This window comes from Chiloscyllium punctatum, chromosome 8, assembly GCF_047496795.1.
Source record: "Chiloscyllium punctatum isolate Juve2018m chromosome 8, sChiPun1.3, whole genome shotgun sequence".
NCBI classification, from domain to species: domain Eukaryota; kingdom Metazoa; phylum Chordata; class Chondrichthyes; order Orectolobiformes; family Hemiscylliidae; genus Chiloscyllium; species Chiloscyllium punctatum.
In genome coordinates, this window is record NC_092746.1 from 99515798 (window position 1) to 99529980 (window position 14183).

General features: G+C 40.4%; 1 protein-coding gene across 5 annotated transcripts in view; it reads right to left on the bottom strand.

Moving 5' to 3' along the window:
• LOC140480782 (ATP-dependent 6-phosphofructokinase, platelet type-like) overlaps positions 1–14183 on the bottom strand; it is a 129848-nt gene that overhangs the window by 85407 nt on the left and 30258 nt on the right. For all 5 annotated transcript variants that reach the window (XR_011961403.1, XM_072576154.1, XM_072576155.1 and 2 more), the window contains exons 3-5: positions 10543–10620; positions 5822–6011; positions 208–373 (exon numbers count right to left, since the gene is read on the bottom strand). Coding sequence is in view for 4 of the 5 variants with exons in the window: in XM_072576154.1 (XP_072432255.1) it covers positions 208–373; positions 5822–6011; positions 10543–10620 (434 nt within the window). In the remaining variant the exon portion in view is untranslated. The remainder of the gene's footprint in view (positions 1–207; positions 374–5821; positions 6012–10542; positions 10621–14183) is intronic.

Genomic DNA, 14183 nt, shown 5'->3' on the forward strand with positions numbered 1-14183 from the left:
GGGAAGCTAGATATGCATGAGGGAGAAAGAAATAGAAGGTTATGCCGATAGCTGAGGAAAGAAGGGAAATGGTTTGAGTAGAGCACAAACAATGGTATGGATTAAGGAGCAAAACGGCCTGTTTGTATGCTGTATTTTCTATGATTGCTATGTACTTCAATAATCAGTTCTCACTGCACAATATTTTATATCCCCCCTTAAATTTACCTCTGAGCAGTGGTCATGATGGCATCCACCACTTCAATAATCCGGTGCAAAGCAGAGTCTGTACCGATGGTCATATCTGTTCCACAGAAATCATTGTCAATCGATCCAACCATGCCTACTATGTTTAAGTGGCTGTACTTCTGAGCTGCTGCTTTATCAATTTTACCTAAGTAGGGCAGGAAGGCAAAAAGCAAGAAGAAATTTGAACATGTCATCAGTCAGGATCAGAAAATTCAAGGTGCAACTAATTGCGAATAATTTTCATCCGGTAAATCATGATTTACTGGATGAACACATCAATAGATTATACACATTGTGAAAATATACACTTTTCTAAAGTCTGGTATTTTTGGATAAAATTTAACTTCCCAAAACAAATGTCAGAGGTAAGAAGAAAATATGTTCAGAAGTGGAATATGGAAACTGTGGTGAGACTGTGCAGCCTCATTTTAATAGCCATTCAGTTCTGAAGCACAAGGAACCAGGTACCTCAGATCACATGAAGCTTGACAGCTTAAATAAGAAGGACTACCTGTGGGCCAAAAGAAGCATGAAGTTTCAACTACACACAACCAGCCTTTTACTAAACTATCAACCCCACACCACTCACAACATAGCTAGATTTACTCACCAATAACTTACTCAACACTATTCATCTTAGGTCCTATCAAGTGAACACAGATCTAGATTCCATTGTAGCCTTGGTTCAAACATAAACAAGAAATGAATCATAGAATCCTTACAGTGTGAAAGCAAGCCACTCAGGTTCTTACGTCCACACTGACCCTGCGAAGAGCATCCCACCCAGACCCATCCTGTTACCTCATCCCTGTAACCCAAGTAAAAACAAGGACTGCAGATGCTGGAAACCAGATTAGAGTTGTGATGGAAAAGCACAGCAGGTCAGGCAACATCCAAGGAGCAGGAAAATCGATGTTTCAGGCAAAAGTCCTGTATTCCCATGGCGAACAGCTCATTGCCTGTCTTCCCAAATCTTTGTCTGTCATGAACAATGGGCAGTTCAGGATTGAATCAATTCTCTCCATTTTCCTGGATGGGTGCAGTTCCAACATTGTTTAAGAAGCTTAACACAGCCCAGAAGAAAGTACCGCTGGTGAACAATGGCTGCAATGTGTATCAACTACAAAGTATGTTGTTGAAATTCTCTAAGACTTCCCAAGCTCATATCCTCTTCCATCTAAAAGGATATGAGCTTGAGGTACACACAACAGTACCATCTTCAATTTCACTTCCAAAGCACACTATCTTAACTTGGGCATGTACTCTGTTCTTTCATCAATGTTTGGTCACAGCTATGGAACTTCCTACCTATAAGCACTGAGAAAACACCATCACAATGTGGACTGCTGTGTTTTGAAGTATATGCTCCTAACCAGGAGTGGGAGCTGCCTGTAACGTCAGCTGTTGGCCTTGCCTGAACTTAGAAGTGTGACAAACATTAACCAGATCAGGTTACACAAAGCAATAGCCTGAATGATCAAATTACAAAGTCTAAGCTCTATCTCAAGCAAAATTAATCTATCAGGAACCTGGCCTTGCCCACCTCAACTGCAAAAGAGAAGTAGCCTCAGATTTAATGTTTGTAAATCAGGTTTTGAAGGACTTGCAAATTTGGGAACTTAAAGGAACAAGTTGGCTCCGAGCCTAGCAGAGCATCTTTTTAAGAGAACTACTTATGGGCCAGGTGAAATACAAGGTTTCTTTTTCCTGTCAATACCCTCACAAAACTAACCTGTCATGATTGGACTCTCTGTCCAGGATCACTACCACAGCCCCTCTTTTCTCAGCTAGGTAACCTGCAATCTAATGTTCTTATCCCATAGATCACCAACACACCACCAGCACCTCCCAAATTAGATTGGTTTCCACGCAGAAAATTGTGAAAATAAAATTCAGATGAGCTTGTTCAGTTATGTTTGGCAAGACCTCCTCATTCCTTGCCGTTCCAAGTCTCCTTCAATTGCTCTCCATTCCCTATACATATTAAAATTCAAAACTATGTTTAGAAGTCTCTTAAAGGCCTGGGTCCACTGTTACTCAAATCTTCTCCACAAGTACATCAGGAATAGGATCAGGAGTAGGCCACTTGGCCTCTCAAGCCTGCCCAGCCATTCAACAAGATCATGGTTGATGTGCCCCAGGCTTTAATACTTCTTCCGTGCCAGATCAGCTGTCAACTCGGTGGCACAGTGGCTCTTAATAAGTCAATTTAATCATAAGATTATCAAATAATTTAAAACTATTTAATTCAAGTTAAGAGTAGAGTGTATTGCCTTGAAAGGTTTTGATGCAAGGATTGACAGAAATGAGAGACCAGAAGCAGAAATTCAGAGAGTTGAAGTATGATCGGGATGGAACAATAGATCAGATTTAACAGTATCGGGTCTCTTACCATGAGGGAAAGTACCCTAAAAGCAAATGAGAGGGAGAGGTTACAGAAGATCATGTTTGTCATGGTTATGGGTGGCAAGGTGGCTCAGTGGTTAGCACTGCTGCCTCACAGCGCCAGGCACCCAGGCTCATATCCAGCCTCAGGTGACTGTCTGTGTTGAGTTTGCACATTCTCCCTGTGTCTGTGTGGGTTTCCTCCAGGTGCTCTGGTTTCCCGCCACAATCCAAAGATGTGCAGGTTAGATAAATTGGCCATGCTAAATTGCCCATAGTGTTCAGGGATGTATAGGCTAGGTGCATTAGTCAGGGGTAAATGTACAGTAGGGAGTTGGTCTGGGTGGGTTCCTCTTCAGAGGGTCAGTGTGGACTTGTTGGACTGAAGGGCATGTTTCACTCTGTGGGGATTCTAATTCTAATTCTAATTCTAAGTTCTAATACAGAAGAGGTTCAGAAAATATTGACAAGGATGTTGTCAGGATAGTAGAGTTTGAGCTATAAGGAGAGGCAGAATAGGCTAGGGCTGTTTTCCCTGGACTGTGGGAGGCTGAAGGCTGATCTTATAGAGGCTTATAAAATCATGGAGGGGCATGGATGGGTTAAATAGCCATCCTGGGGTGGGGGAATCCAGAACTAGAGGGCATTGGTTTAGGTTGAGACGGAAAAGATTTAAAAGGGATATAAGGGGCAACGTCTTCATGCAGAGGGTGGTGCATGTATGGAATGAGCTGCCAGAGGAAGTGGTGGAGGCTGGTACAGTTACAATATTTAAAAGGCACTTGGATGGGTATATGAATATTTGGGTTTAGAGGAATATGGGCCAAGTGTTGGCAAATGGGACTAGATTAATTTAGGATATCTGTTTGGCATGGATGAGTTGAACTGAAGGGTTTGTTTCTGTGCTATACACCTCTATAACTCTCTAACTCCTTCAACCTACTGAATGTCTTTTGAACTGCCTATAATGCCAAAACATCCTTTTTTAAATGTGGGAATCAAAACTGTCCACAGTACACCAGGTGTGGCCTCACCACCAGACGAGGTCAATTCCTGAAATGGCAGGATTGCCTTACACGGAAAGACTGAAGCGACTGGGCTTGTATACCCTTGAGTTTAGAAGACTGAGAGGGGATCTGATTGAAACATATAGGATTATGAAAGGATTGGACACTCTGGCAGGAGGAAACATATTTCCGCTGATGGGGGAGCGCCGAACCAGAGGACACAACTTAAAAATACGGGGTAGACCATTTAGGACAGAGATGAGGAGAAACTACTTCACCCAGAGAGTGGTGGCTGTGTGGAATGCTCTGCCCCAGAGGGCAGTGGAGGCCCAGTCTCTGGATTCTTTTAAGAAAGAATTGGATAGAGCTCTTAAAGATAGTGGAGTCAAGGGTTATGGAGATAAGGCTGGAACAGGATACTGATTGGGAAAGATCAGCCATGATCATATTGAATGGCGGTGCAGGCTCGAAGGGCTGAATGGCCTACTCCTGCATCTATTGTCTATTGTCTTTACAGTTGTACAAGATTTCCCTGTTTTTAAAAGTCCAACCCACTAGCAATAGAGGCCAAAATTCCATTTGCTTTCTTAATTACATGCTACCCCCATGCACTAACTTTGTGTTTCACATTTGAGAACATCCAGGTCCCTCAGCAGTCTCTCTCAATTTAAGTAATAGTCTATCTCTTGATTCCTCCTACCAAGGTTCATGACCTCGCAATTTCCTACGTTAATCTCTATTAGAGTCAGAGTCATAGATATCTGCTATGTTTTTACATTCACCACTGACCTATCGATATCTTTTTGCAAGTACTTTGTGTCCTCATCCAGCATGCCCTTCCACCTATTTTTGTATCATAAGTGAATTTGGATACATTACTCTGCATTACATTCTCTCCCTCTTTTCCAAGTGTTGATATAGATAACAATTAATTGAGGTCCTAGGACTATTCCTTGTGGTACTTCACGTTATGTATTTCAACCTGAAAGAAAAATTAGTAATCTGACTCTATCTACTGCATGTTAACCAATCCTCAGTTTATGCCAACACATTAACCTCAATACAGTGAATTCCAAGCTTATGCAATAACCTTTTATATAACACCTATCAAGTGGCTTCTGAAAATCTGAATACACCTCATCTACCGATTCCCCTTTATCAACTCCACTTGTAATATCCTCAAAGAACTCTAGCAAATACTTCATCTGGATTTAAAACATTATCTTGCTCTCTCCCCATGGATGCTGCCTGACCTGCTGTGATCTCCAGCACTTTTTGTTTTCAGTACTGATTCCAGCATCTGCAGTAATTTGCTCCTGCTCTTGCACGGTTCAGTGACCCATCAAATGGTGAGCACTACTTTCTTCAAACTTCTCTGGTTTAGGTTGACAGCTGCACCAATTGTTTTAGTATATCATAACAACACATTTTTAAAGCATCCTGTTGGAAAATAATCAAGCATAACAAAAATTTCCCTCTGCTCATCAATATAGGTAGGATGTAGAAGTGTGGCTATGTCACTTGTGCACTTGAACATTCATTAAGACATTTGTAAGATCACTATAATCAAACGCATTTCACTAAAAACCTCTTTCCAAAAATGTTGGCTATATTTTCAGAAAACCCTGTGGCTGCAGAAAGAATTGAGAATGAGTTAAGTAAGTTAATAGCAGATATGAAAACATAACTAAAATGTTATGACTATACAGCCTCAGTACTTCCCTGAACTCAATATCACTTTCAACTAAAATGATGGAATCACTGTGTCTTTATTCAATCTTATTGAAATTTAAAGCCCTCAATAAATCAGAGGTCTCATTATTAAAGATTAATGGGTGAATCACTATTTTCCCAGCTGAGTTATACTAAACCATAAACAATTGCAGAATATGTCACAGCCACACATTTACTTATCATCTACAACTGTAAACTAGTAGTTACTGCCAAGCAATTTCTAAGAATTATCTTTAAAATACACCAATTCAAATATGCTTCATATTTCTTTTCCAAGACTGCATGGATGTGGCACTTGCACTGCTATTGGCAATACTCACACATCTTCAAGCAAAGACTTTTGCATTTTGAAAAATGGCACTGAAAGCAAAAAAGTACAACTTCACAAGGATTATTATTCTGCAGGATATCTCACTCTATATCAAGCCTCTGAAAGAAAAGCCACAGAACCTGAATATAAAACATACCTTGCTGAATGAGCTCCTGCAGTAATCCTTGCCATTCTTCACGGAAGAAATTTGCGCCAGTTAAGCTACCATCTCCACCAATCACACACAAGTTTGTTATGCCATGCTGGATGAGGTTGTTGGCAGCCCGGAGACGACCCTCGCGGGTACGAAAGTCTTTACAGCGTGCGCTTCCAATAACTGTCCCACCCTGAAAACAAAGCACACAGGTTCCTGATGATCTTCCTCACATGTTCTTGTGCGAGATCAGAGCAATCACTGAAGAACCTTCAGTGACGATATTCAAAACGTACAAAGGGAATTAAATTGTCATCAAACTAGCTATTTCCCATTGAGTCATATAGTACAGAGAGAATAAACAAAAACGAATTAGAGGTACAAAGAAAGAGTATGAGAATCAATTAGATGCTTGCCCATGAAGAGAACACAAATGTCTTGTCATAAAAAGGGTGAAGCTTAGTAAGTATCAAAAATATAATATTCTTGTGATGGTGAACTAAGGGATTAAAGCTTCACAGAGTCTAAGAGTCAGGGAGTCATGCAGCACAACTCGTCCACGCTGACCAGACATCCCTATCTGATCTAGTCCCATTTGCTAGCATTTGGCCCATATCCCTCTAAAGTCTCCCTATTCATGTACCCATTCAGATGCCTTCTAAATGCTGCCATTGTACCAGTCTCCATTACTTCATCAGCACTTTTTCTTCATGAAAGAAGAGAAGGCTGCCCTTGCAGTAGCAAAACCTGGAAACAGGAGAGATAATGAATACAATAAAAGAAAGAGGCTGCCAGCCTCCAATCCAAACAGATGTATCAGAAATGACTGAAGAGATGAAACAAAGTTGAAATAAAGCTCTTCAGTAGAAGAATGTAAATGGATAGGATAGGCAGATTAAATTTAACACAGAAATAGTTGAGTGGTATGTTGTGGCAGAAAGAATGAACAAAGGAAGTAAACAGGAACTGTTTGGGGCAATTATAAAGCAAGGAGTTTTGCAAGGGGCACTTGGGGGTAAGGTGGTGACAGGTTACATAGGCTTCAGCTGGTGTACTTGTTCGGATCTGGGCAGTACACTTCAGGAAGGATGTCCAGATATTGTCGAGGATCCTGGAAAGATTCACTAGAATGTTACCAGACACAGGGAATTTCAGTTAACTGGACAGAGTGGAGAAGATGTGGTTACTGTTCTTCGTACAGAGAAGCTGAAAGAGAAGCTTTCAAAGAGGCATTCAAAATCAGGCTTTGTTACAGTAAATAGGAGAAACTATTTCAATTGGCAATAGGATTGTTAACCAAATGACACAGATCCACACAAGATGAATGGCAAAAGATTTTCACGAGCACTGTCCAAATAAATGGATGAAGTGGATTCAATGGTAAGAGAATTGAATCAATATTTGAAGGGAAAAAATTGCAGGGCTATGGGGGAAATGCCCAAGTGACTTTGATGCAACTGGATAAGGTTACCTTGACAAAGTACTTTGAGTACCAGCACTTGTCTGTCCTAGAAACTGATTCCACCTACTGTGCCAAATTTGGAGTTTTGTGGGAACCTCTTGCTGTAACTGGACATCTGATGATGATCTGTCATTATACCCTGAGCACTCGATCTCACCTGAGCACTGGAAGTTCCTCACCTAAGCTGCTCACATTTGCCTCATCTAAATTGCGCTAAGGCAATGACACACCCAACTTCTAACTTCCATCTGTCTCATCCGCTTGGACATACAATATTATATATCTGTTTCATGATGTGGAGGTGCCAGTGTTGTACTTGGGTGCACAAGGTCAGAACTTCACCTGACAAAGAGGCAATACTCCAAGCTTGTGATTTCAAATAAACTGTTGGACTATAACCAGGTGTTGTGTGATTCCTGACTCTATTTCCATGGATTTGGGTAGCCTGTTCAGTGTGGAGAAAGTGAGAACTGCAGATGCCAGAAATCAGTCAAAGAGCGTGGTGCTAGAAAAGCAATAAACAACCCACCGCCCTGTGGCTGAACATTTTAACTTCCCCTCCCACTGCGCCAAGGACATGCAAGTCTTCGGCCTCCTCCACCACCAAACTCCAGCCATCCGACGCCTGGAGGAAGTGCACCCCATCTTCCACCAACCACACGGGATCAATGTTGATCTGACCAGTTTCCTCATTTCCCCTCCCCCCACCTTATCCCAGATCCCACCTTCCAACTTGGCACTGCCCTCTCCAGTCCATCTTCCTTTCCACCTATCCTCTCCACCCTCCTCTCCGACTTAATACCTTCACCCCAACTTTCTTCTACCTATCGTATTCCCGCCCCCATCCCCCTCCCATTTATCTCTCAGCCCCCTTGGGCCACCCCCTCATTCCTGATGAACAGCTGATTCTTGAAACGTTGACTCTCCTGCTCCTTGGATGCTGTCTGACCTGCTGTGCTTTTCCAGCACCATACTCTTCAAGCCTGTCCAACATTGACATGAGGTTTCCAAGGTTTTACCTGACCTCACGCTCATAGTCCTGATATATGACTAACAAAGTTTGAAGTCTAGCTGCCTCACTGGTGAATGATGCTCTTCAAAACATCTGAAGTGACTTGAGACAAATCTCAACAGCAAAGTATTTGCCAAATAAATGAATACAGAACCTGGTGATGCTGAATAACAATGCCAGCATTTCCCATTCAATAATTTATAGTATGCCTGAAAGTGTAATAAATTTTAGAACCAAAAGCAAACTGCTCTGCCTTTCTGAAGATGACATTCTCCATTTGGTGAGGCAGTTACTTTGAGTATAATTCCTTTCCTTGGATCATGACAACATAGGCTTGCCCCAGACAAAAGTGACTGCTTTAATGGTTCAAATGTGTGTTGGATCTTCATGACACAAGAATGTCACATTTTCTCTTGAAAGATTTGTGCAATAATGATTCTATGAATTACTGATTGTAAAAACCCATTAGTTTATTACACATAGAACATATAGAACATTACAGCGCAGTACAGGCCCTTCGGCCCTCGATGTTGCGCCGCCCTGTCAAACTAATCTGAAGCCCATCCCACCTACACTATTCCATGTACATCCATTTGCCTGTCCAATGACGACTTAAATGCACTTAAACTTGGCGAATCTACTACCAATGCAGGCAAAGCATTCCATACCCTTACTACTCTCTGAGTAAAGAAACTACCTCTGACATCAGTCTTATACCTATCTCCCCTCGTGTTTGCCGTCCCCATACTTGGAAATATGGCCTTGAAGGAAGGAGATGTGCCATCCTTGGCTAGTTTAACCTACATGTGGTTACAAATTCACAATTACTTTTAACTGGTTTCTGAAATGGCCATTGTGTTCAAGGGCAATTTGTGATGGACAATAATAGCTGACTTTGCCAGCAATGCCCAGATCCTGTGAAAGAATAAGGATGATCCATTTGTTGTACACTTTGCTCAGTCTACATTGTTTGGCAACCTCACCTATGCTTGTTTCTGTTCCAAGTACTTGCAGACATTTACTGCCTTACCATCTTTTAGCTTTTATCATTTTTAAGTAGACTCATGATGTCACATCTCTCTAGCTTCACAAGCAAATCCTTGTGGAATACCGCTACTGGGGTCAATGTGGTTACCACCTCCAGTATTTTCTCAGAGATTCTTCATCCAAATAAAATTGTGATCTTTGACTTGTCCCAATATCCAATAACTAATGAACCAGTCAACAGTAGCTATGGGCTGTTGTCTCCACGCCAGCTGCTGGAGTCAGATTCCGAAGTTAACCCTAACTGCATGCTGATGTTGCAATGTTATCCAAAGTTTAAATGGGTCTTTCCAGTCTATTTAGGAACTCCAGAAACATTTGTATGATGAAGATGTTCTTTGCCAATTGCGAGCTTTATCTCCACTGCCAACTTGTCACCAAGATATTTACATAAACAGCAGTATGTTAATCAGTTAAAGTACAAGTACAACAAGTTCACATCACATTACTCATTCCAAGAATGGTTTTAAAAAATTGAGAGCTCTGCTGAGGAGTCAGTACAGGCAAAATGGGATGAATGGTCTCCCTCTGTGCTGTATCACCCTACAAGTCCATGAACAGGCACAATTCTCTGCCAAACGTTTAATCCCAGCATTAAAATTCATTCAAGTTCTACTTTCACGGGAATATTAAATAAAGCAAAATCACACAATTCCCAACTGTGGAGGAGGCAAGTTTTACTGAAAGGCCATGGTGAAAATCCAAAGTTAAATTTCTCTTTTGGACTATTACACTTTTACTTTAAGTGTAGAAATGGACAAGAAAATAGTATTTCTTTCAAACTGATCACGGATATTAGAGGCATTATCTGATATATAGTATGCACTGATAATTTTCTTAATACGAATCTATATAGTTATAAAATGTATCATAATAGCCTCTTCAAATAGAATAAATATCATATAATATACAGATGGTAAATATATGAGTCTAGAAGGTACTGAAATGTATCAATTGAAAAACTGTAAGGTATTCCATAAGTATAAATCTCAGACTCAATTAAATCAAATAGTTACCAATACAGGGTAATGTGTAATACCTTAACTTTTGTTTTTGACAGCAATCCATGCAATCATTTTTCTTCAGCATTTTAGGATGCATTTTATTTCTACTTAACTCAAACTTGGAAACTCTCTCAGTTTATCAGAATCTCCATAAAAGGAGATTCTGCTTTTTACTTCACATTTCAGCACTATATTCACTTACCACTTGCAAGATGCTCGAGACATCTTGCCAGTTGGCTTCTACAATGTTTTTCCCACCATCCACCATACCCTGGTAACCCTGCAAGAGAATAATAAACAATGACATTTTAATTAATCCAAGCAGTTTCCATGTTACAGTGAAAGCATTCTGATACACTCAAATGCCAAAATGCAATTAACATTTACACAAAAGGTCGTGTTTAAGCAGTTATCGGATGATTCATTCTTGCTACATTTGAAGACTGCTTTCATTTGATAACTTTGTGTATCCTTCAGGCTGCTGCTGCCACGCACTCTTTGCTAGGTGATAACTTTGGTTTTGAAATGGTGGAAGATGGAAACTCACTCACATGTTAAGAATCAATCAGAAATGGAAACATTGCAAATTTCTATGTCTTGCTGTCACCTTTCTCCTCTTGATGCCCTCCTGTTGACTAAAAAACACAGGCGCGTCCTTGTAACCTGAAACTATGGACACAGGGGACTGTTTGGTAATGAAGCATGGCAGGATCTGGCAATGATTCACCCTTCAACATTGGGAGCATGTTGTTATCTTACTCTATCCCCTGCAGTTTCACAAAATGAGCCACAATCCATCTCTCTATGTTCTACAGCAGGCGTCAACAACCTCAGGTAAAAACAATGAGTGCAGATGCTGGAAACCAGATTCTGGATTAGTGGTGCTGGAAGAGCACAGCAGTTCAGGCAGCATCCAAATAGCTTCAACGACCTCAGGCTCATTAAGGGTGTATGGGTGTCTCCTGACCTCAATTGAACAAATGCATTTGTCAACCACACGTTTAGCAGAAAGGAAGGTGTTCATGAATTGCATACTGTCCAGCTTCAGTTTTCCTTAACTGCATGGGGAAGACAATTTAATAATGAAGTCTGCTTGAAAAATAAAATGACACCACACTGCAGACAATACTCCAAAAAAATCAAACAGCAGCAATTTCATCAAAATTTAATTTCCTGATGTTTGGAACTACTAGCTTACTTATACCCATCTCTCATTTCTCTCTCAATTTTCATTATTATTGGTATTTGAGTTATAGCAGTGTAATTTATGCAGGATTACATTTTTCAGTGATTTTTTTTAAAATGGCCCTTTCAGTTATTAAGGTTGTTGGTGCTTGTTCTTTACCCTGTCATTTCTTAAAATGATCAGCATCAGTCCTGGCAGCTTGACAACTTAAAATACCTTTCTGCTCCTCATACTAAACTTCGACATTACCAGAAATGATATAAATCTGAGCAACTTGCGCTGCAAGTGAGCATTCTCAGATTATATTTGGAATTTGCTTTTATATTTGGAAGTGGCTTTTTGAAATCAACATTAATTTAAAATTATTTCTGAACTGGGCACAGCCTACGGGTTTGAAAACATGACTGAAGTAAAGCCAGTAAAGTTCAGCTTACACTCAGTAGCCACAGACAACACTCAATTCATCCATTAAAAGACATAACTGGGAAGCTGCTTTGGTGGCTAGAATGAAACCATTTTAAGTCTGTTGTGAAGCATAGAGAACAATCACAGTATTCACTTTCTATTTTTTATTAAAGAGTTTGTTCATGTGAAAAAAAAATGGTTGAACTGCTTTTAGGCTGCAGTTACAAACAATATTAGAAGTGGGCTGTTTGGTTTACACAGCTGCTGTCGATAAGCAAACTGTTTTTCATTCAGTTGGCTTGTAACAGTATGTCTTGCTTTGTCTTTTCTTCCTCCTTGCTCTCTCCACCTCCACAAAACTTGACTGTTTTCCCATTGGAGTATATCAGTTCAGACAAAACCAGAATTTGTAGTAATCTACATGGTTCACTGCTCTTCCTAATTTACACCAAAAGAGGTCTACCAAAAATAGTATTGATGAAAAATGAAAAAATGGCATTTGACCCAACCCAACGATCAGACATGATCATACTGAATGGCAGCACAGGCTCGAGAGTCTGAGCAAATTCCTTCCATTACAAACACTGATGCTGCTACACGCGTTGAGTTTCCCCATATTCTCTGTGTTTGTTTCAGATTTCTAGCATCTGCACACATTTACTTTTAATCGATTAAGTTCTTTTCCTACTTTGTATGCTCAATGTAACCCACAATGTACATAACTTGCACCAATTTCAGAAAGTCAACCTTTGTGGTATCCCATGGAAAGGAGGAAATTGCACCATTTAAACAATGCTGTCAGTTCAACTTGAAACAGCCTGATTTAAATGTATTTGTTGCAATGGAGGTTTCCCAGAGTTCGGGTGAGATTTAGGGGGTGGAGGAACACCGTTGGGAACTGGGATGTTGCCCCAAAGAATTCCAGCAATCCTTCTAACCAGTGTTAGACCCACAATTGCCCTGCACAATGTTGAATCGTACAAATGCAACTCTCCCCACTCCACTTTCTCACGGAAAAACTGTGGCAGGATGAGATTCGGAAATGGGTTCACGTTTCAGAAGCAGCAAAAGGGCTGTGCTTGTGATTTTCCCATCTCGACAAGAAAATCTGGCCTTGGATTACATATCATAATGACAATGCAGATGGAAAGAACTTCATGGTGATATTGGAAAAATATCACTGGAAGACATCAGCAAACAAGAGGCCCCAACACATAAGTGCTACAACTTTCCACTCAAAATATTGCTTTCCTTTATTCTTTTGTGGATTGTGGGAGTTACTGGCAAAACAACACTCATTGCCAATCCCCAAATGTGACTTCATTCCTTGTTTTCCTTTCTACTAGATGTTGCAACTGAATTTCAAGTCTTGTCTCAACCACGTTGCTGTGGGACAGAAGTCGACCAGAATAGATAAGGAAGACAGGTATCCTTTCTTAGACGACAAAATTGAATCACACAGTTTTACTTTTTACAACAATTAATGATTCTGCAGTTATTGTAGTCACCATTACTGAGACTAGCTCTCAATTCCAGATTTATTCATTGAAATTTAAATTTCACCAGCTCCCATAATGCAATTTGAGTCCACATCTCTTGAACATTAACCTGGATTACGAGTCCAGTGACATTACCATTACGTCAACCACAATACACCTGAAGAAGAGTAGATTTTAACAGAGGTCTTTCAAAAAAACATTCAGTGATTTGTTTGGGTAAATGCTAGTAGGTATAGGGAATGCTGGATGACTAAAGAAATTGAGGGTTTGGTTAAGAAAAAGAAGGAAGCGTATGTAAGGTATAGAGAGGATAGATCGAATGAATCCTTAGAAGAGTATAAAGGAAGTAGGAGTATACTTAAGAGGGAAATCAGGAGGGCAAAAAAGGGGACATGAGATAGCTTTGGCAAATAGAATTAAGGAGAATCCAAAGGGGTTTTATAAATACATTAAGGACAAAAGGGTAACTAGGGAGAGAATAGGGCCCCTCAAAGATCAGCAAGGCGGCCTTTGTGTGGAGCCACAGAAAATGGGGAAGACACTAAATGAATATTTTGCATTAGTATTTACTGTGGAAAAGGATATGGAAGATATAGACTGTAGGGAAATAGATGGTGATATCTTGCAAAATGTCCAGATTACAGAGGAGGATGTGGATGTCTTCAAACGGTTAAAGGTGGATAAATCCCCAGGACTTGATCAGGTATACCCTAGAACTCGTGGAAAGCTAGAGAAGTGATTGCTGGGCCTCTT